Raw genomic sequence first — 19,919 nt, 5'->3', positions numbered from 1 at the left:
TACGAGTGGTCACCGAAGGAAGTGTTGCGTCGCTTGAACACAGTTTCAGGGGGAGTCTCTGACGTCGTAGCCTGAGAGGGGGAAGTAACAAGCTCCAGTTTTCAGATACTTCGGGCGACTAGTTGCACAACTTGCAAAGGTGTGTCTCTTGTATATGAAAGTGGTGGTCAACGAATCACTAGAAAAGTGGCATCTTTGGGATCAAGTTGATAGGTTCGAGTAAAACATTCAGGTTCTTTGCAACACTTTCAACCACCACCATTATAATAACTCCATGGCATGCTGCATGCTTTTTACAATCATTCAATCATAAGTGGGTTACGTGTTTTCAGTATATACTGATATACATGAAAATATGACCTCCAAACGATTTTTCTTGAAATCTGCAAAAACCGAAAGAACCCGAATTGAGCTTGCTTTGAAGAGAAATTGCACTTTCCACGGCAGGGAACCTTGATAAACGTCTGTACTTTTGTTGAACCACAACACCGACCGCACTGAACTGTCTGCGAGGCTGCTCTTTTTCTTTGGAAATTGTTTTTATGTGCTCCATTTAGCAATGAGTAGTGCATATCATGTTGTGTCTCCTAGAAACGCCACAGATATGCATTTGCTTTTACCACATAAGTACCGTGACATTCCGAGTGTTAGTCGATATCAAAAAAAGACACTGATAAGCTCAAAATTCGAGAGAACAAATAAGCACCAAAAAATCACCCCCATTTTTAAAAAAATAAAACTACGAGAGCACCTCAGCTTTCTTTTATGATGTGAGAATGCGTGAGCATTACCTTTGGCAGAGTTATATTGACGTCAATGAGCAAGGTTGACCCAATGAATAGCACACTAGTTTTGCGATCATGAGAGCCTAGGTTTGAAACCGGGCAGGGGATAATTTATTTCTAGGTTTATTTTTTGTTCGATCACGTGATTACTAATTAAGTCACATGACGAAAATGATAACGTGAGCACAGCTGTTTGTTTTTCTCTTATTTTCTTTTTCCTTAGATTGCGTCGCATTGGTCACGGCATTTGGACACAACTTTTGGTTACAGCTTTTGGCTGCACCCTTTGATCACGGCTCTTCTTTTGCTCACTGAGCCAGGTAATACTCACAAATTAAAAAACACCCAAAACATGGAACCCTATTCATAAGCCAGAACTCCCAGCACCCCCTTTTTGTGGGTCAGTGCCAGTTCTGGCCAACGCATAAAAGGTGTGGTCACATATCACACTGCACAGTATAACCTGCCAAGAATGCATGCCCTGGCACACAGTCTTGTGGAATACAGGCAGTCTTGAATGTCACCGCTCGTTGTTCTGCTGACAGGTCTCACCCTCCAGAGAGGCAGCCTGGATCGACGACTGATCAGCCAACCCCAGGAGAGGCCCAAGCTGCTGCTGGTTCTGGAAGCAATGTAAAGCTGGTTACTTCCCCCTCTCAGGCTACGACGTAAGAGACTCCCCCTGAAGCTGTGTTCAAGCGACGCAACACTTCCTTCGGTGACCACTCGTACGCAGCTGTGTCACCACGACTGCACAGGGTCCTGGCCACGAGTAGGCAAAAGCTGCAGAAGGCGAGGAAACTGTTGAAACAGGCAAAGAAGAAGATCAATCGGAAGACGGCCAGGATTAGGAAGCTGAACACGCTGCTCCGTGAACTGAGCCCCAGTTCACGGAGCAGCGTTCACGGAGCAGAGTTCCTAAGCCAGCAGTTGACATACTTGACAATGCATTCACCAACACAATGCGCAACCTCGTCTTAAAAAGAGTCAGGCGCAACAAAAACGCATGTACAGAGGATGTGCGCAAGTTTGCCCTCACGCTCCATTTTTACTCGGCAAAGGCATACAGCTTTCTGCGAAAGCACGTCAAGCTACCACACCCAAGCACTCAGCGGAAATGGGCAGCGGTGGTTGATGCACGACCAGGACCAGGATGCACGACCAGCGACGCCGGGGCTACAGCGGCTCGGCAACTCGCTGGACCTGCGGGAGTTACGTGAGCAAAGGCGACACGACCTGCAAATGGGTGCACAAGAGCATCCCGAAGCTTGCTTCCAGAGAGGGTGCGACGTCGTCAAGGAAGTGACCAGCTGGGGAACTACCTGCGCAAGAAGGATGGAATTTTGCTTTCTGGCACTCCTCGACGGCCCCCAGGGACCGACAAGACTGCCAGTGCGACCACATCTCTAGGAATCGGGGTGCGACACCGGTCTCCTTGGAGTGCACATGTGCGTCAGAAGAGCTTGGAGCTCTGCTCAGCCTCGTCTTGCGTGCACCAAGGAGGCTGCTAGCTTTGCGTCCCTCCAGTACGCTGCTGGACGACCGACGTGAGCCGCCTCTTGTATGTACCGAGCGACGCCAGGGCTGCAGTGGCTCGGCAACTCACTGAACCTGCGGGAGTTACGTGAGGAAAGGCGACTTGACCTGCGAATGGGTGCACAAGGGCGGAGGGGTCCCGCAAGGCTTGCTTTATGAAAGAGTGAAACATAGTCTTCAAGTGCATGCCTAGCTCGGGAACTACCTGCGCAACGGGAATGGAATTCCGCTCTCCGAGTGTAATAAAGTGACTTGCGCACTGAACGTGACCCTATTCACTACTATTATCAGGCGCTGTGTCTAAAGATAGGTCTGACGTACCTAGGATGCAAAATCTAAAGATACGTCAGACGTACCCAGGACGCGGAGTCTGTGTCGGGTGTCCTAGCGTAGGCAGTCGGACTGCGGCCGGACGCTCCCGCTGGTGTATTTACAGCAGTCCGAAAGCGTTCCACGCTTGCGTCTTATCGACCTTGCACAAGTGGCTGGCAGCCGCTTGGCCTGGCTGCCGTGTGATACACGGGCGTGTGCCTGTCGTGTGTAAAAACGCGTGGAGTGCCAAGAAAATCAAACATTGTGTCTAACAAACTACTGATTTCAAATTCCCCGACTTTTTCAAGTTTTTCCCTGACTATTTTGATCAAATTCGTTGAGTTTGAGTCGAAGGATGACATTTCGGCAATGTCATTCAGCATGGCCGTGCCGACGAGCAACCGCCATGCCGCTTTCACTAGTCGTCTTCCCTTATTTAGCCCACTTTTTGAATGATTCCCTGACTTTCCCAGATGATCCGAAATTCCCTGGGAGTTCAAGGCTTTCCAGGTTGGCATGCAGACACCTTTTGAAATTTCGGCACGCGTTTGCGGGGTTTAGTGATCGGGAAGCTGCTCGAGAACAACATAACTATAAGAGAAGCTGGTACAGTACTGCTTACACGACTGTGGTCCCTTCACAGAAGGCACCCGGCAGGCGGCCGGGAGCCGCCGTCCGCCCGGAGTGACCGCCGTCGGTCTTTTTCACGTCACTACGGATCACATAGTGAAGTGGTCCGTAGTTAGGTCAGCACCGAGCAGTTCGGAGATTTCAACACTTCACTCGCTGCTTCAAATGCGAATCTTGACGGTCGAGCTAAGAAAATTGCCCGGGCACGTCCGCCGTACCGTTAGAACTCCGCGTTCTGGTTACGTCCTACATACCTTTAGACTCCGCGTTCCGGATGGGTTCGACGTATCCTTCGACTCAACGATTATGGAGGAGCTCCCGTGGTTAACGATTGCGGATATTTTAATTAAACTCGAACGACCGAGCGATGTCCGAGGTAGTGATCCGAGCCCGTACGAGAAGCACGGGACCGAATCTGGCTTACTCTGAATTAAATAAAAAAGAAAAGCCTCATTCCCTCGTACTTCACGTTATTCCTACGCGGGAGAGCACACAAAACCCTCAAAAACCGAATTCCGCTCACGAAATCCACACACTCCGATCAACGCCCATAACGCTTCCGACACGCACTGGGCGCTGCCATCTTATCGTTGACGCCAGAGATTTGGTCTGGTTACGTCATAGATTTGGCCTTGTCACGTGTCTTGTGGTCAAAATTGTACAACATGGCGGCGGTCAATTGGGGGTCACTTTCAGCTGCCAGTTTATCACTCTAATGCCCTATACCTCGTTGGTATGTTCCCTCATTCTAAAAACATTTAAGAAGTTGTAAGAGATCTCGTCTCTCTCAGTCGTACTCGGTCGCAAGAGTGTGGACGGGTCTTAAGACCCCTTTCGTCAATGAACGGAGATTTGAAAGATAACTGTGGTGGCATTTTTTCGGGACCATAGATAGGCCCTGCATGCTGATCAAACTTAATCATAAAATTCCGTCTTTATTTAGTTTATTGGAAAGGGGGGGGGGGGGGGGGGGGGGCGTCGACACATCAAATTTCGGAGTTAATCGGATAAAACCGATTGACCAAAATTTTACCGTTGGTGTTTTTCGGAGTTTTTTTCGGATTTATCCGAAAACACGGAGCCCTACATGTAATATTCACGTTGGTATGAATCAAAATGAAGTGTGTGCTTGTGTGTACTTTTTGCTGCTCCATAATGGACTTTTGGCTGCTCCAAGAGGCTGTACAAAATGACTCGCACAACTGGCAACGACAAGAGCTGCGGTACCGGATTACGCAACTTGGGCGGGAGCCTGTCAGGCTAGCGTGATGCGACGAGTGCTCGGCGGGGGTTATGGGTAATAATTTGAAAAATGAAACCAGGAAACGCGTCTCAAGGTCGCCGGTAGACTGGCCAGCGCGGCTGCTGCCGCCAAGGTGGTTTGGTGCTCCAAGGGCGGGGCTTCCGCCGCTATTCTCGCCGCTTCTAAAAGCGATCTCCGAGTTGTAACTTTTCGGAGGTGGCGTGGCGTGGCGGGTCGGAGTCGCTACATTCATTAAGCTAGTCCCTGCCCCGCGTTTTTGGTCGGCGGGGATCCACACTGTGTTTTCTTTCGGGCGCTACCGTTTTTTTTCTTTTTTTTTTTCGGCTGCCTGCTACAGTTTGAAGGTCGTCTGCAACAATAGGCTGAACCGGTGGCGCCATCTTGGGGCTTTCGTACAAACTAAGGAGTAAACAAGGTGCGGCAAAACCGGCAAAACCTGTAAAAGTCGAACTTTTACTGCTTTTACCATTTTGCTAAAAGTACAACCATGCAATTAGTGGTTCAGGCTCTGTGCTTCAGTTTGAATATCCGTTGAATCAGTCAGTGGAATCTGTCGGAATAATCTTTATGGTTCTGCATTTGGCAAAATTGTAGAAGTTCGACCTTTTGAACAGTGTTCCCGGACGTTTATTAAAGAAAGGTTTAGCTTGGGGCAAATTGGAAAATAATCCATGACTACAGAATACGATACGAAACGTCTGCATTTTAATTTTATAATTTGTTCTTAATGCGCTAAGCGAAATTTCCGCTTTATGCTGTTGTTACGAGACCCGTTGGACCTTTCTTTGCACACGCACGTTGTTTTGGTTTCGTCTGCTGCAATGAAGTTAGCCGGTTACGCTGTGTCTGTAATTCAAAACTTTTTTTTTTCTTATTTTAGTTGATTGGCGAGTTTGTCACATCCACATAGAAAATAGTTCGAATGACGCCAAGAGTCAAGGAGGAGGAACAGGAAAGGGAGCCTTCTGACCGGGTCAGTGCGGTGCCGGACCGAATTTAGCCGGCGAAAGCGTCGGAATTCGAGGGCCATGTCCAAAATAGACGCCCAGCGGATATTCTGTTTGTTTATAACTCGCTATGACTGCGGAGGAGAGCTGCGGCCATCGTAATCTTCCGTTCCAGCTGCTCCTTTTTTTTTTTTTTCTTACTTTGATTGTTTTATTTGCTTTAGCCTATTTGGAGTACAGAGTGGCGGTGGCTAGCGCTGTCATCCGTGAGTTCTGCAGCGCTGTCGTCTGCTACTTTGAGTCGTGTCGCCCGCTACTCTGAGTAGTGTTCGCCCCCATTTGTTTCTTGTGCGTGTGTGCGTTTGCTCGTGAATCCCGGATCTGCTTTTTGTTCGGGACCTTGGAGATACCGTTCAGATGTAAGGTGCAACCGTACGAAGACAAAAATAATAAAATAAACCGCATTACGTACCACGCAGTACATTGCGGTTTTATATATATATATATATATATATATATATATATATATATATATATATATATATATATATATGTGTGTGTGTGTGTGTGTGTGTGTGTGTGTGTGTGTGTGTGTGTGTGCGTGCGTGTGCGCGCGCGTGTGTGTTTGTGTGCGTCTACGTGCGTGCCTGCGTGCGTGCGTGTGTTTTGCACACATCGTTGGCAGTTGCTTTACTCGTCGAGCGAAGAAGCAGCACAAAGATTTAAAGTAGATTAGAGACCGAAAACTGCAGCCTTTCTAAAGCTTTGCATGGATATATGCTATGACAGTATTACATAAAAGACAAGGCATTACGCCATCGTTACTAGATCCCCGCCCCAAACGGAACCGACGAGATTACGCGGCAAGCGGCACCGACGCTTGCGTCTCGGCGTCGCCGCCTGCCGCCATCGGGTTGGTTGTGAGACGCTGCAGGCCGCTCTGGCGCCGACGCAAGACAGCTGGCGCTGCGCCGATTTGCTGCCGATCCCCTTCGCCTCCTTCATTTGCTGCACTTAGACCAGGTGCCTTAGGACGTATCGAAGCAGGCCGAGGAAAGGGGCGACTGTCAGAAGGACTGACACGCCCGATGGGTCAGTTGACTTCATCTGTGGTCTTCAAGGAGATCGCCCACCGAGTCCGGAAGTGTTCGCAAACGACGCTCGAAGCGGTGCGTGGGAGCGCCTGTCGGGTGGGCTCTCTGACGGAATCCGCTACCCAAACACATTTCCGGAATACCCAGGCTTGGCTCTTCTTTCCGGCCTGCTTCCTATTATCTCTAGATTCAAAATAGCTATCGAGAAGTCGGCGAATGAACCTGATGCCAAAACCAACATTCAAATGTTCCCGCGCGCTCCAGGGGGGTGACGTCATACGTTGTAAAACGTGTGAATCCAGCGCACAAAAACTAGGTAACTTACTCGTGTTATTTTTTTTTTTTTTTTTTGCTGCCTTGAGCTTGTTTAGCATTAATTTCACACCATCATACCTAGTTTAACCGGCTGAGAACGAGCTGTATTGCCCCATATTGCAACGTGGATGATAACGGGCGGTAGCTTGCGCCACCTAGCCTAAAAAAAAACACCGATTTTTTTTTTTTTTTTTTTTTTTTTATATTACGTTTTGAGCGTTGCCAGCAGAGCCTCTCAGCGCCTCGGACCAAGTTCAAAACTTCAATAATTTAAAAAAAGAAAAAAAGAAAATCATAGCGACTTGTAATTTCAGTTATTAGTTCACATCTGTCAAAAAATGTGTTGAACCAATTCTGAGGTGGCTATCAAAAGTCGCTGCCGATAAGGGAGCGGCCTTTGTCGATAGAAACGTTAATTAAGCTGTCAGACAATGAAAAGTTGCGACCGTTGTGTTCTTTCCTCTCTTCCGACACTTTCTTGTTTACCTGACACGGAAAGAATGCGCACGTACAAACTATCGAAATAAATAAATAATTAATTAAATTCAAAGGTCGCACTGAAATTAGCATTTTGAATATGTGGGGTTCACTGTACACTGGCACATTCACTGTGCTGTTAGTGCCACATGATTGTGGATTCACGCCAGCACAAATACATAAAATATCTGAGCCATATCGTCAAGTGGGCACCACTGCTTGCTGTTTTCATTTTTTTTTTTTTTTTTTTTTACGGTTGCATTTTGGGGCATGCCGAAGATGAGAACTGGGCTAATTAGCAGCATCCAGTTAAAACAACGCAATGCAGAACGCCCCTCTTCTAAGAGACCAGTACGCGAAAAGGCGTGATGCTTAGTCGAATTCGGAAGAGGAAAAACTGACAGCTGTTATTTTACCCACACTGTTGCCAGACTAGACTAGATAGCTCCTGTGTTTGTTTTAACGATAAAGCAACCAAACATTTCACGCTGGCTAGAGAATAGCTTGAAACGCACCAATTCAGTGCTTGTAAAGCAGATTCTTTGAAACATAACGAACAGACATATTCACACTTTGCACCAAAATTATGTTTTAGACGAAACGTGTGGGTATAATCTCGATCGTCTCCAGACATCCTCGGGAACTGTGGAGTGGAGTACGACATCTCCGGGAATTGCTCCGCGGAGGAATCGCCGAGAAGCGTCTGTGAAGCCGAATGCCTCTGGGGTGGAGGTGTACATTTGGCCTCCACTCGACTGAGTGCAGTTAGAGTCGAGTAGCGTTTAAGAATGCGGCCGTAAAACAGGCTCGGGACAATCGGGACGGCGAGCAGATATTTCGTCGTCCCTTATCCCGAGCTTATTCTTTTTGTGTACATTTTACCAACGCGCTTTACAGTTAATTTGGTGGCACGTTTAGGAGACCTTTCTTTTCTGCTGGCTCGGGGGGTCGGCATTATATAGTGTAAATTTGCCGCGTGAAAAGTCTGCGCGACGCTCATTTTTCACGAGACCTAGAGAAACCGAGGGCCGTTGGTCGGCGCTTTTGTTGTTGTTGCTTGTTCGATGAATGCAACGCGGGCAATATTGCGTATTGCGAAGACGGGACGGCGTTCATCAATCACATTTTTGGAGCTGTTCCTCGCGGAGCCTTCCATAGAGGAAGCCTAGTTCGGGACATATTTCCGTGCGAGTATAGCTTCTTTGGTCTCCATAACAACCTTCGGTGGCGTTGGAGCTTTCCGATAAAAATGATAAGTAATCCGAGCGTGGTTATAGTGCCAGCTTGGCTCCGTAATGGAACTCTCGAAGGTGCGGGAAAGGAGGAAAACAACAACCTTCAATGTGACTGCAGTGCAGTCGCAGCAGGGAGAGCGTTGTGCGGCTGAAGACTTCTTTGTAATAACTTACGTCAGTTCTGCCTGACCTATACGGCATCTTTTTGCCACATCCTTCGTACTCAGCGATGTCTTGCAATACTTACGCTAAAAAACCGTCCCAATTTATTTTCGAAAACTGTATCGCCATTGGCCGACGCGAATGTTTCTGGCAACGTTACTAAAACACTCAGTTGGGAAACTCGCCGTCGAAACCTGGGCCGCTGGCGTCCACCGAGACCGAGCTAAATGCGACAACAGCGCCACTCTTTATCGTTTGTCTGTACTATGGTCACTTCGAGCTTTTTGAAAGCCTGTTTTTGCGTAAAAACAAACGGAAAATACTCTTTTTGTATGAAATTTATTGGAGTTTAGTACTAAATGATGGGCGCGTGATGTTTTTATCATCTTTAGTTTGCAGGGTTTTGCGGCACAATTAATATTGTTTTTAAACAACCATGCCTCAGCGGGCCTTTCAGGTAGCACGTCCCGCCCTAGGTGCATTTTAACTTCATGAGCTCAACGCGGCGCGTCCGCCGGGGAGAGGGGGGTGGCACCCCTGTAACCTCTACCGCTGTATCTGTTCTTAAAGCCAAAATAGAAGTCACGTGCAGTTCTTCGAGTGGCCGCTGCGGGAGAAATGGTGGCGTTGTGTTCGTCATTAGCTCGGTGCTCGGAGACAGATTGGGGCCATTGTTTCAAAGCTGTCTCTATGGGAGTTTCCCAACTGAGTGTTTTAGTAACGTTGGTTTCTGGGCTTCGCCATTTGCACGGCTGTTGTGCAGTGAAGCAAAACTTCCAAATCCGGCCGTAGTTTTTTTTTTTTTTTGCACGTTTGGAGGTTTAATATTAGTCGTAAACCGCATCTGGCAACGAAGCTCGTGGACGTCCAGTTCGAGCCAGAACTGTCCATGAAAGTCGAACGGTTACTTTGTTTTCTGGTTTAGGGAAAGGAACAAACTTGAGAGGGGTCTCTAGCTTTCGAAACTGAGTTTGATCTGATGAGGGATTGGTTTTGCCCGTGGTAGAAAAGGCACAAAGACGAAAAGCGTCAGGACGATCCACTTTTGGTGCTGCTTGATTGGTTCGATCGTAGCTTTGGCTTGAAGCGGAGCGCAGTAGCAGTGAAAACAAAAAGGTGACCATGCCGTCCTTCTGTCTTCCCTCCTCCAGGCTCCTGGTGGGCGCTCCCCGGGCGCAGACGAGCCAGCCGGGCACGAACCGCTCCGGGGCCGTGTACAAGTGCCCCATGACCACCTGGCTGCAGGACTGCAAGCAGATACCCATCGAGGAAGAAAAGACGGGTAACACACCTCTTTGCAAAATGCGCACAATGTGCGTTTCCTCAATTCGTAGCGGAATTCTGAAAACTGAGGCACCGTGCGAGTTCTCTCCCAGAATGCATCGCACTGCACGAGAACCGGCCTCGAACTAACTTGCCAAATGCACCGAGTGCAGAACAGACTGATGCTGTCGCCATGTGGTAGTGAGAGTACCGATCTTAACCGAAACTAGTGACTTTCTGTTCGACGTGATGGGTGGGGATGGGAAAAGGCAGTCGCTGACATCGTTCTTTTTTTTTTTTTTTTTTTTTTTATTATTGACGTTGGTTGCTGCAACGTATAGTTGGCATTTGCGATGGCTTCGAGCAACTCTGCTGTTGTAAAGCTATATTTACATAGGGCGTAAGTTTCCGCGACCAGCTTACTACAAAACAGCTGGCGTTTACACTGGAGAAAACTGATGATACTTTTCTCGCAGAAGCTTATTAAGCGTGGTATTATCCGTGAACCACGGAAAGGATACGTCTTAAAACTCCGTTAGAATATCCAGCAATACCTTTCGTGGGATTTTCGATTTCGATCGTCGTTTACTGGTGGATCAAATTTTAGCCTCGGTGAGGGCGTTGAGAGAGAGAAAAAACTTTTAGATCGAGAGCTTTCTCAAACCAAATTCGACGGGGCTAGATAGCTGACGCAGGGGAACGTTAAACATGATTCGCCCAAGCTTTGGGTAAAGTCGCCATGTTTAATTTTCCCGGATGTTGACTGAACACGTCACAGGTTTCTGCTAGGGGAGCTTTGTCGACAAATGTTTAACTTTTCACCGTGAGAGAGAACTCGCGGCCGCTGTTATATGTTTCTCCTGAGTCTATTTTTACGCACTGGTAGATTTCAGCGTCTGCACGGCGACAGAGCGATTCGAGACTTGGAAATAAAGCACGGGCTGTCTATTGCTTCATTCATGAAATAGCTGACGCTCACGATTCCGCATTTGATTCCGTTGCCCGCGAAATGCAAGTTCTAGCAAAAACTTTTTTTTTTTTTGTGCAAATGACACAACGTAGCAGATGAACCCCCGTCATCTGCTCCCGCTTCTCGTCTGAGCGAGGCATGACGGGATTGCATCTTGGCGCACCCTCAATTTTCTCGGCGCAGCGAGTGCATGCAAGCGTGGAGTGTTGGCGCCGAAGCGAACTCAGAGAGTGCAGCCACTCGTGTAGTGCCGGCCGAAGCGAACCTGCTCCACGCTGGCATGCAGTGGTCAGGCGTGGGTACGAGTGCAGTGAACGCTATTAGTGTTTGATGTGCGCGCTCTCTCGTGGAAATAGGGAATTTGAAACCACATGCTTGCGCCAGTAGCTTCGACAGTGTCGAACCCTAAATATGGAATGGAGTTTTATTAGTTTATTATCTGAAGCTATGAAACAATATATCCAACAAATATTGCACGTTTTCCGTCCATGCGGCGTCAACTCGTTTTCAAAATTTCGGGCATGCGCACGACATTCGAACTTCAGTTAAATTTTGTCGAACACTGTTTTAGCTGCTCCGAAAGGTGCTCCAAAATGGCTTAGGCCAGTCCATGGGCGTACCAACCGGGGGGGCAAGGGGGGCACTTGCCCCCCCAGTTCTCAGAGTGGGGGGGCAAGGCATGCGTTTTGCCCCCCCTGAAACGGCCGCCACTGGGCAGAGCAGACACAGGCCGGCGGCGCCCAAGGAATACCAAGGGCACTGCCCCCCGACCCGCGCGGGCATATTTTTAACGCGCAGGCGATACAAACCCTAGCAACGGTGCTCACGCACGCCGGATTGGCTGGTTCGTAAAGCCTTGCTCCACGAACAAGGCTACACGGTAACCTAACGGAATCCATCCGCGAGACATGGGCCGGACGGGCCGTCCAGACCAGGACGTAGGCCAATACACAAAATAAAGTTTTGCTTGCTTGCTTGGAGATAGGCGCTGCCGCCGTCAACATAGGCAGCGGATGCAATGCGAGTTTCCGAAGAGGTAGCGTAACTTAGTGGTGAGATGTCTGCCTCATACGTGTCAGACCCGGGTTCTATTTATGGTGTGGGCCGGCTTACTTCTTTTTATTTTTTTTCTCGAACATTTTGTTTTGTCGAGGCATTTGGCGATATTTACATTTCTTTTTTACCATTAACACTAAAAAAACGAATGTTGTTGACGAAACATCGCTAAACTAAATCGTATCGACTCTATTTACGGAAGTGCATGGGGGGCAGCGGGGCTTGGGTTGCCGACCGGACGCCGCAAAGCGGCGTGTACGGGGGGTGGGGGGGCTAGGTGGGTTAATAGATTTGTAATTAGCAGCCGCACACCGTCACCGCGAAGCGGCGTGAACGCAGGCGCGGGGGTGGGTTAACGCGCTTCGAGTGATACACGAGCAGCCCATCCGGCGTGAGCGTCGTTGTTAGGGGTTCTATCGCCTGCACCGTAAAAGGAGCAGTGTGTGCACCTCCTGTAGTGGGCAAGAATTCCTACATTGGAGAGAAGCGGGGACAAGCCCTTTCTTCAAATGCGTCAAGTCTCTTTGAGCTTCGGAATACAAAGAAACGCCACTATTCGGAGCTAATCCCACAGTTACTCGACCTCTCTTGCGTCGTGTCTGTTCGCTCCCCGCGCCTCGTAGCAGTGTTGTTACAGTGGGGGGGCTCGTTAAAATTTTGGGGTTTTTTGGACTATCTAAATCACCTTCTTTCTTCCCATCCCCCCCTTTTCTACTCCGCATGCTTCCCCCTCTGCAAATATCAGCTGACCTTCCGAAATCTTTTCTGTGTTGATAGGCAAAACAACCACTAAAATTAGAAAGTAATTTGTAATTTGAGTGGAAGTCACTCGGAAAAGTAGTTAAAGTAAACTACGAATTACTAGAATATAAATGTAATTAAAAGTTACTAAACTACCCAGAAAAGTAGTTAAAATACAGTAACTTGAGTAAAGTAGTTGAACTACGTACAAGTCTGGCCCGGCAGGCGCTCTGCGTAAGGGTTTTCACCTATCTGCCTAGCCCCGTACACCATCACATGGGCCAAGAAAGGTGTAGTTTTACTGCAGAGGAGAAATCAGCAGGGTCCAAGATGGTGACAATGGAGGATGGGGGACTGTTCCAGTGGCTGATGGCTTGAGAAAGGAATGACCAATTGGAAGCGTTAGTAGAGTCAGAAATGTGCTTGATGGTGCAGACGTTGTTGAGGCGAGAAGATGTTCGGTCGGGGGGTAATAACAAAGTGGTTTTGAGGTCGGGAATGTGGTAGTAGATTTTGTGAATAAAGCACAGCTGAGAGACTTTTCTGCGAAGCTGCAAAGAGGACATGGTTAGTTCAGTTTTTAGCGCTGAGACACTGAAAAAAAAAGTCATAAGTGGATGAAATTAAGCGAGCAGCTCTGTTCTGAACTGCCTCTACAGGGTATTGATGAGGTACAGTCGATGGGTATTCCAGATGGTTGAAGCATATTCTATTTTTGGTCTGACGTACGTGTCCAAGGTTAGCTTACGAACAAAGGGTGGAGCCCTTTTTAAGTTACGTCTGCTTAGTCCAAGAGTTCCAGATGAATCGGCAGTAATGACTTCAATGTGGTTATTTTAGGGAAGGTCAGATGTTAGTCTTACACCAAGGTATTTATACACAGTAGCGGTCTCAATCAGATCGGAGTACAAGAAGTAATTAAATGATAGTGTTTGTTTTTTTCTTGGTGAAGTGGATTAGTTTGCGTTTATACTTGTTTAATGTCATAATCCACTCTTTGCACCAATTGTTAATTTTCTCTAGATCTTCCTGAAGCTGGTTATTATTTTGCACACAAGTTACTTTGTTATGGATGACGCAGTCGTCGGCGAAAAAGCGGTTTTTTGAAGAAATCCCAATGGGGATGTCATTAATAAATATTAAAAAGAGTAAGGGCCCAAGTACGAACCCCAGGGGAACACCAGGAGATACATTTATTAAGGAAGATTCATGATCATCATGGACGTGACCTGTACACGGGAAAAAAGAAAGTCACGAATCTATGCAAACGGTTATTTGGTCGAGGCAAAAAGATGATAGCTTAGAAAGAAGGCGTTGATAAAAAACACGCCCGAACGCTTTTGAAAAAAAAAAAAAAAAAAACTGCGTCAGTTTTTTCATTTCAAGGTTTAAGGTTCAAGGTTAGTGTGCAAGTCATGGATGAAGTCGCAGAGTTGTGTTTCGCAGGAAAGTACAGTCTCCGGCGATATGAAAGACCCACTGGTAGCGCGTGGCCGAGGCGGTGGCTGGTGGGGGCGCTGCGAGCGCTCCGGGCAGTTCCATTCTGCTTCGAGGGGAGGACGCTCATTCGGCACTCGGCACAAACTGATAAGCGCGTTTCGCTTTATCTGAGCCCGAGTGAGCGTCCTCCCCTCGAAGCAGAATGGAAGTGCCCGGAGGGCTCGCTGCGCCCCCGCCAGCCACCGCCTCGGCCACGCGCTCCCAGTGGGTCTTTCATATTGCCGGAGAGTGTACCTTTTTGAAAACCGTGCTGCTGTTTAAAGAAAAGAAATGGGATGATAGGTGCCTCATGATATTGGAGTAGAGGATATGCTCAAGTAGTTTGCAAGAAATTGAAGTCAATGAATTAGGGTGATAATTAGATGCGGAAGAGCGGCTGCCCTGTTTAAAGACTGGGAATTACCCTTCCCACCTTTTGGTCAGATGGAAGGCACCTTTGAGATAAGGACTGAATAAAGATAAGTTTTAAATACTCACTCGAACTAACACTGGTGTTTCTTTTAAATTTTAGAGTTGATGTTATGGGTTCCAGCGGACGAAGTAAGTTTTAGTTTATCAATCAATGTTATAATACCGGCGGAGTTAACGTTAATAGGATGCATGCGCTCGTAAAGCTCTTCAGGGAGAGTGGGGACGGAGTCCAAGCACTCGTTAGTAAACACTGATGAAAAATATTCGTTAAACACAGAACTATCATGGTCGACGTTGCACATCCGACCATTCCTAACTCTCCCCATCTTCCTAAACGTCCGTGTGTGTCCGAACACCAGAAACCGGAATTTTAAAGGTTAAAAACGGCACGTTGCGAATATGGAACGCGCACTTTCATGCAAAGCTGACGTCAAGTGACTCGAATCGAAAAACATGCATATTTACAATATTGTTATCTCTTCTGGAGAAGGCTCAGCAACCGTTGCATCCGTTTTCGCGCACGAAACGGCGACTACCAGAGAAAGTAAGAACGCAGTGATTGCCTTTATTTTAACAATGTAAACACACTTGCAGGCGTGCGCTGATGAAGCCTCAAAATCAAAGCTCTCGTAGTGTGATTCGTGACTGTGCCGGCTACTACCCAACCTCGTTGTCACGCCACTTTCTGGAAGCATACACCAAAATTACAAGTAAACACACAAAAGCGACATCGATACAATTATCTTCTAGAATATCAATTTAGTCATAACTCTTTCAATAGGCACTACAAGTTGTATTTATTTTAAGAAGAAGCAAAATTTTTTTCGTGAGAAAAAACAAAATATCAATGTTAAGTCTGGTAACGTTGTAATTTTGCCGAATCATTGCCAAATCTTTAGAAAAGTTGGACAAAAGTTGCGCCGAATTTTCGATTTGGGGGGGGGGGGGGGGGGGAGAGGGTCTGGTTTGCCCCCCCACTCAAAAACAAGTTGGTACGCCACTGGGCCAGTCACATCACTGTTAACGCTAAAAACGTTTTTTCTTTCTTTTTTTTGTAAAATCAGTTTTGTTTCGATGACCTGACGGGAGTACGACTATTATCGCAGTTCGGTGCTTAGGCCCCGGTGGCGTATTCGGCAAGCTTGTGGATTAAATCAGCGGGATAATTTCGGCAAGCGTAAGCAGACCTGAGAGCAGGCTAAAGGCTATACTCGGCGACAACTTTTCTTGGCAATGCAGTGGAAGGTACAGGCCCGCGTCCCTTCTCCCATTTTGAGTGTGCGCGGGCTCTCCTCCTCTCCCCGGAAATGGGGGAGGAGGAGAGCCTGCCTACACTCAAAATGGGAGAGGGGACGCGGGCCTGTAGGAGGAGGAGAGCCCGCGCACACTCAAAATAAGAGAGGGGAAGCGGGCCTGTACCTTCCACTGCATTGCCAAGAAAAGTTGTCGCGGAGTATGGCGAGTGAATCGCTGAGGGGCGTTTACCTAAGCTTTGCCCCCCTTTTCCTCTTAGGTTTCTTCCCCGTAAATCGTGCGCTGTGACAGCCATGCAAACGCGACAATCAGTGCCGAAATGGGCCTGTTGACTTTTCCCACAAGCTCTTCCGAATACGCACCTTGGTGCAAATCACCAAACTGTACTCCGTTTCACACCTCGGCCAGGTGTCGAGGCTACTACGGCCTTTCGCGCAGTTCTCGCTCCGCGTGTGCCGCTTCTCTGCCGTACACTGAAGCACGGGAAGAAGCGCACTCAACGGGGCTCACCGCTTTGTTGGGGACAATGTTGCAGAAGGACAAGTGCCGACGGCAGTTATTCGCCAACTATTGCAGCCGATCCCGTGTGCTTTACGTTTAGGGCGGTGACGTCATATGTTGCCACGTCACGTGACACTTGCGTCATGGAAAACGCTTCCCTCGAAGTTTAGCGGGAATATTTCTCCGCTACATTTAATGGGGAAATTCTGACTTCACATGAAGTGACGTCCTGTGACGTTACATTCCCATTAAATTTAGCGGACAACTTGTTCTCTTAATTCAGCGGGAAATTTTGACGTCACGGGAGCAAATTCCCGCCACATTTATCAGAAAATTATTTTAAAATATTGCAGAAAATTTATTAGCGACGTTTGGCGGTAATTTAAGTGTCACGTGGCGTTACAGTGTCGTACGAACACCGTGCGCAAAATTAAGTGGGGCGGAAGTTCACTAAGATTAAATGCAGCAGAGTGCATGTCTCCGAACGGTTTCCATACTCAGATTCTTTAGCTTTGCCAGATAGCCCCACTTGGTTAAGAGTGACTGATGCCTTTTTCTTTTTTTTTTCTTTTTCGTGCCTTGCAGCTCCAGAAAACACAATCCTCAAGGATGACCAGTGGCTCGGGGTTACCGTCAGGAGCCAGGGTCCTGGAGGTTACGTCCTAGTGAGTCCTCCGGACTTTGTCTTGGTATCCTCAAAGGAGAGATATAGTTTTGGGATTTAGTACCGTGTAATGAAAACCCAGAAACAAATATCAATATCTTGTTTTTTTTCGGTGATATGTCACTAACGGTGCATGCTGCTTGGGGGTAAAACAAAGTCGAAATCGCAATATCTAAGAGTATAATCTTTTTCTTTATTTAGATTGGGTGAAAACCCAGTTATCGTATTTGGGTGAAGCAAATGGCAAGTGTGTGTGGTTGTTGTTGCCAGCAGAAAGCCCCAAACAAAAGTAGGCTGAAAGTAATGGGTTATCTCGGCCCCTAAGCTTAATGAGGGGCCTTAACTTTAATATCTTTCCCTATCACTGCCTCCAGTCAACCAGTTTATTATTACCCTATACTGCTTTGAGCACTCTGCTATATATGGCGGGTGTTTTGTTTAGCCTTTTCAGGTATGTTCTAAAAAAGCCACGAACGCTGCGCTAATCCGGTGTGTGCAGCTGAGTTATACGGCCAGGGGTATGTAATGGATGTTAATTGTCACGATGAGTTGAACAATTCACTTTTTTATTAGGGAAAATAAATGTTTGGTTCTTATTATAAACTTGCTTAGTATCATCGAAAACCATTAAATTGAAGGAAAATTGGAAGCGCGTGGGAAGCACGCTGACGCTTTGAAGTTACAACTTGTATAGCATGTGCGAGGCTGGCAATGCAAAAAAAAAAGATGAGATTGACATCAGCATTTTAGCAGTGCAGCCTTGCGCCTGTTGCATGAGGGTAGCTTTAGTGCGCCACTACACTTTTTACAAGCTCCAAACCTTTATTAAATTGACTGATTTAGGGGTTTTGATGACGATTGGCAAGTTTCGAATTAAAACTATATGTTAATATTCACTAATTAAAGAGCTCATTAACAAATTTTGTTCACCTTACTTATCGTGACGATTAGCCTCCTATAATGTGTCCTCCTGGCCGTGTAACTCACGTGCACAGTGTAGCTTTCATGGCTTTTTTAAATCAAATCTATAAAGCCTAAAAACAAAACATTTTGTATATAGTATAGCATGGAGAACGTGAGGCTGGCTGTAAAATGAGCCGGAAAAATCTGTGTGCGCACATACCAAGCTTAAATTTTTATCATGGGTGTTTTAGAGTCGGCTCTTACCGCGTGAAATTCAAAAATGCCAGAACGGCATTTTTGAAATTTGGACAGTGGATACTGACGCAGATGACAGAGTCATGACAACAGTTAGGTGTGAGGCTCCTATTGAGAAATAGCAAAACATGTTGAGATTGGAAAGTACCATGGCAGCGGTACTCAATCAAGTTTAAGATAATCTTTACACATAATTAGTTTCAGAGGAAACTTCCCCGTAGAATTAATTATTATACACACTGAGCTTAATGCCGGAACCAATATAAATAAAGGCAAACAGAATTGTGCGAATGTGTTACTTACAGATTGTTTGCCCGCTTAATCTGCTTTCAATATAGGGCCTGTTGCTCCAAGTCTTGAAATCTGACAAGGCAGCTTGCACCACTCAAAAAAAAAGAAAAAACCTAATTTAAATTTGAGTTTGTTACATGAGACAAAAATATTTTTGGTCAATTTTAGAGAAAACGTCGGCCTCAAAAAGGTCCTAGTACTCGTTCCAATTCCCTTTTACACCGACCATATGACTAACCTGCATGCAGCTGACTTTCCACTGCACTCTCTTCTCTACTCTTATCTGCTTCTCAACTACATGCTTCTTTTCATTTTGCGAGAGAATCCTCCTTTACTTATAACTTGATCTGGGGGTTTGGGAGCTAATCCTTGCAGAACAGTTTCCTCGTTTCGTGATGGAAAGAAGCAGTCGAGCGAGGCTACCTTCCACCATCAGTGAACTGTCTTAAAGTCACTGACAAGGTGAGGATGGCAGGGAGGAGCTTCAGTTGTTCTGCCTCCAGCCTCAGCTTCCTTCCTGTGGCCTTTTGTGCACCTCAAGGGGACGCACACGCAGTGTCAAAACATGGCAGAAGTCATTAAGAGGCTTCCTGCAGTTTTTATTTTATAAGGGACTGTATTTTTGTTTCATCTTATTTCTTTTTTTTTTTTTCATCTTGGTTGGGACATGTTCGGATTGTGGCAGATCTGTCGACACAAGGCATGTAGTTGGGCTAGTTGGTGGTACATACTTTTTGGTGGGAACAGCGCAAAAAAGACGTAGGACGAGGTCGAAGAAACACACAGACAGGGCGCTGCTGCAGCAAGGCATGAAACACACAGCAGCGCCCTGTCTGTGTATTTCATTCGACCTTGTCCTACTTTTTTTTTGCGCTGTTCCCATCAAACTGTTGACACATTTGTGTTCCGTAGTTCCCCGACAAATAGGCCTTTCGCAGTTGTGGTGCTTTACGGCGCGATGAAGGTGTGGGCTGACACGACCGCAGCCAATGCCGTCCCATTGTTCTCAGGCGTGCGCCCACCGCCACGTGAGCATGGGCCCCTCGTACCGGTGGGGGCGGGGCATCTGCTACTCCCTGACCCAGTACCTGGACCTGGAGCGTGCCTGGGAGCCGTGCGAAAACCGGCCCGTGGACAAGGCCCACGAGCAGTTCGGCTTCTGCCAGGCCGGCACCAGCGGAGTCATCTCGGAGGTGCGCCCCAACCGGCACGACCTAGAGTACCTGCACATTCTCCGCTTGCAGAGCAGAGTATGGCGACGGTCTCAAATTTTGGCCCCCAAATATTGTGGAAAGCTACCGTCACTCTTGCAGGAGACGCGACAGGGGCCGCGACGCGAGGCGGTGATTTACC

At 47.3% G+C, this 19,919-nt stretch overlaps 1 protein-coding gene across 1 annotated transcript in view; it reads left to right on the top strand.

Annotated features, from left to right (window-relative positions):
* LOC8052228 (integrin alpha-PS1) overlaps positions 1-19,919 on the top strand; it is a 231,228-nt gene that overhangs the window by 164,478 nt on the left and 46,831 nt on the right. Inside the window, exons 2-4 of the mRNA XM_040208078.3 lie at positions 9,909-10,039; positions 17,039-17,118; positions 19,577-19,759. Coding sequence (XP_040064012.1) covers positions 9,909-10,039; positions 17,039-17,118; positions 19,577-19,759 — 394 coding nt within the window. The remainder of the gene's footprint in view (positions 1-9,908; positions 10,040-17,038; positions 17,119-19,576; positions 19,760-19,919) is intronic.

Source organism: Ixodes scapularis, unplaced genomic scaffold (genome assembly GCF_016920785.2).
Source record: "Ixodes scapularis isolate PalLabHiFi unplaced genomic scaffold, ASM1692078v2 PGA_scaffold43__4_contigs__length_2004386, whole genome shotgun sequence".
Lineage (NCBI taxonomy): Eukaryota > Metazoa > Arthropoda > Arachnida > Ixodida > Ixodidae > Ixodes > Ixodes scapularis.
Note: the sequence above shows the minus strand (reverse complement) of the source record. Positions and strands in the feature narration are given on the sequence as shown.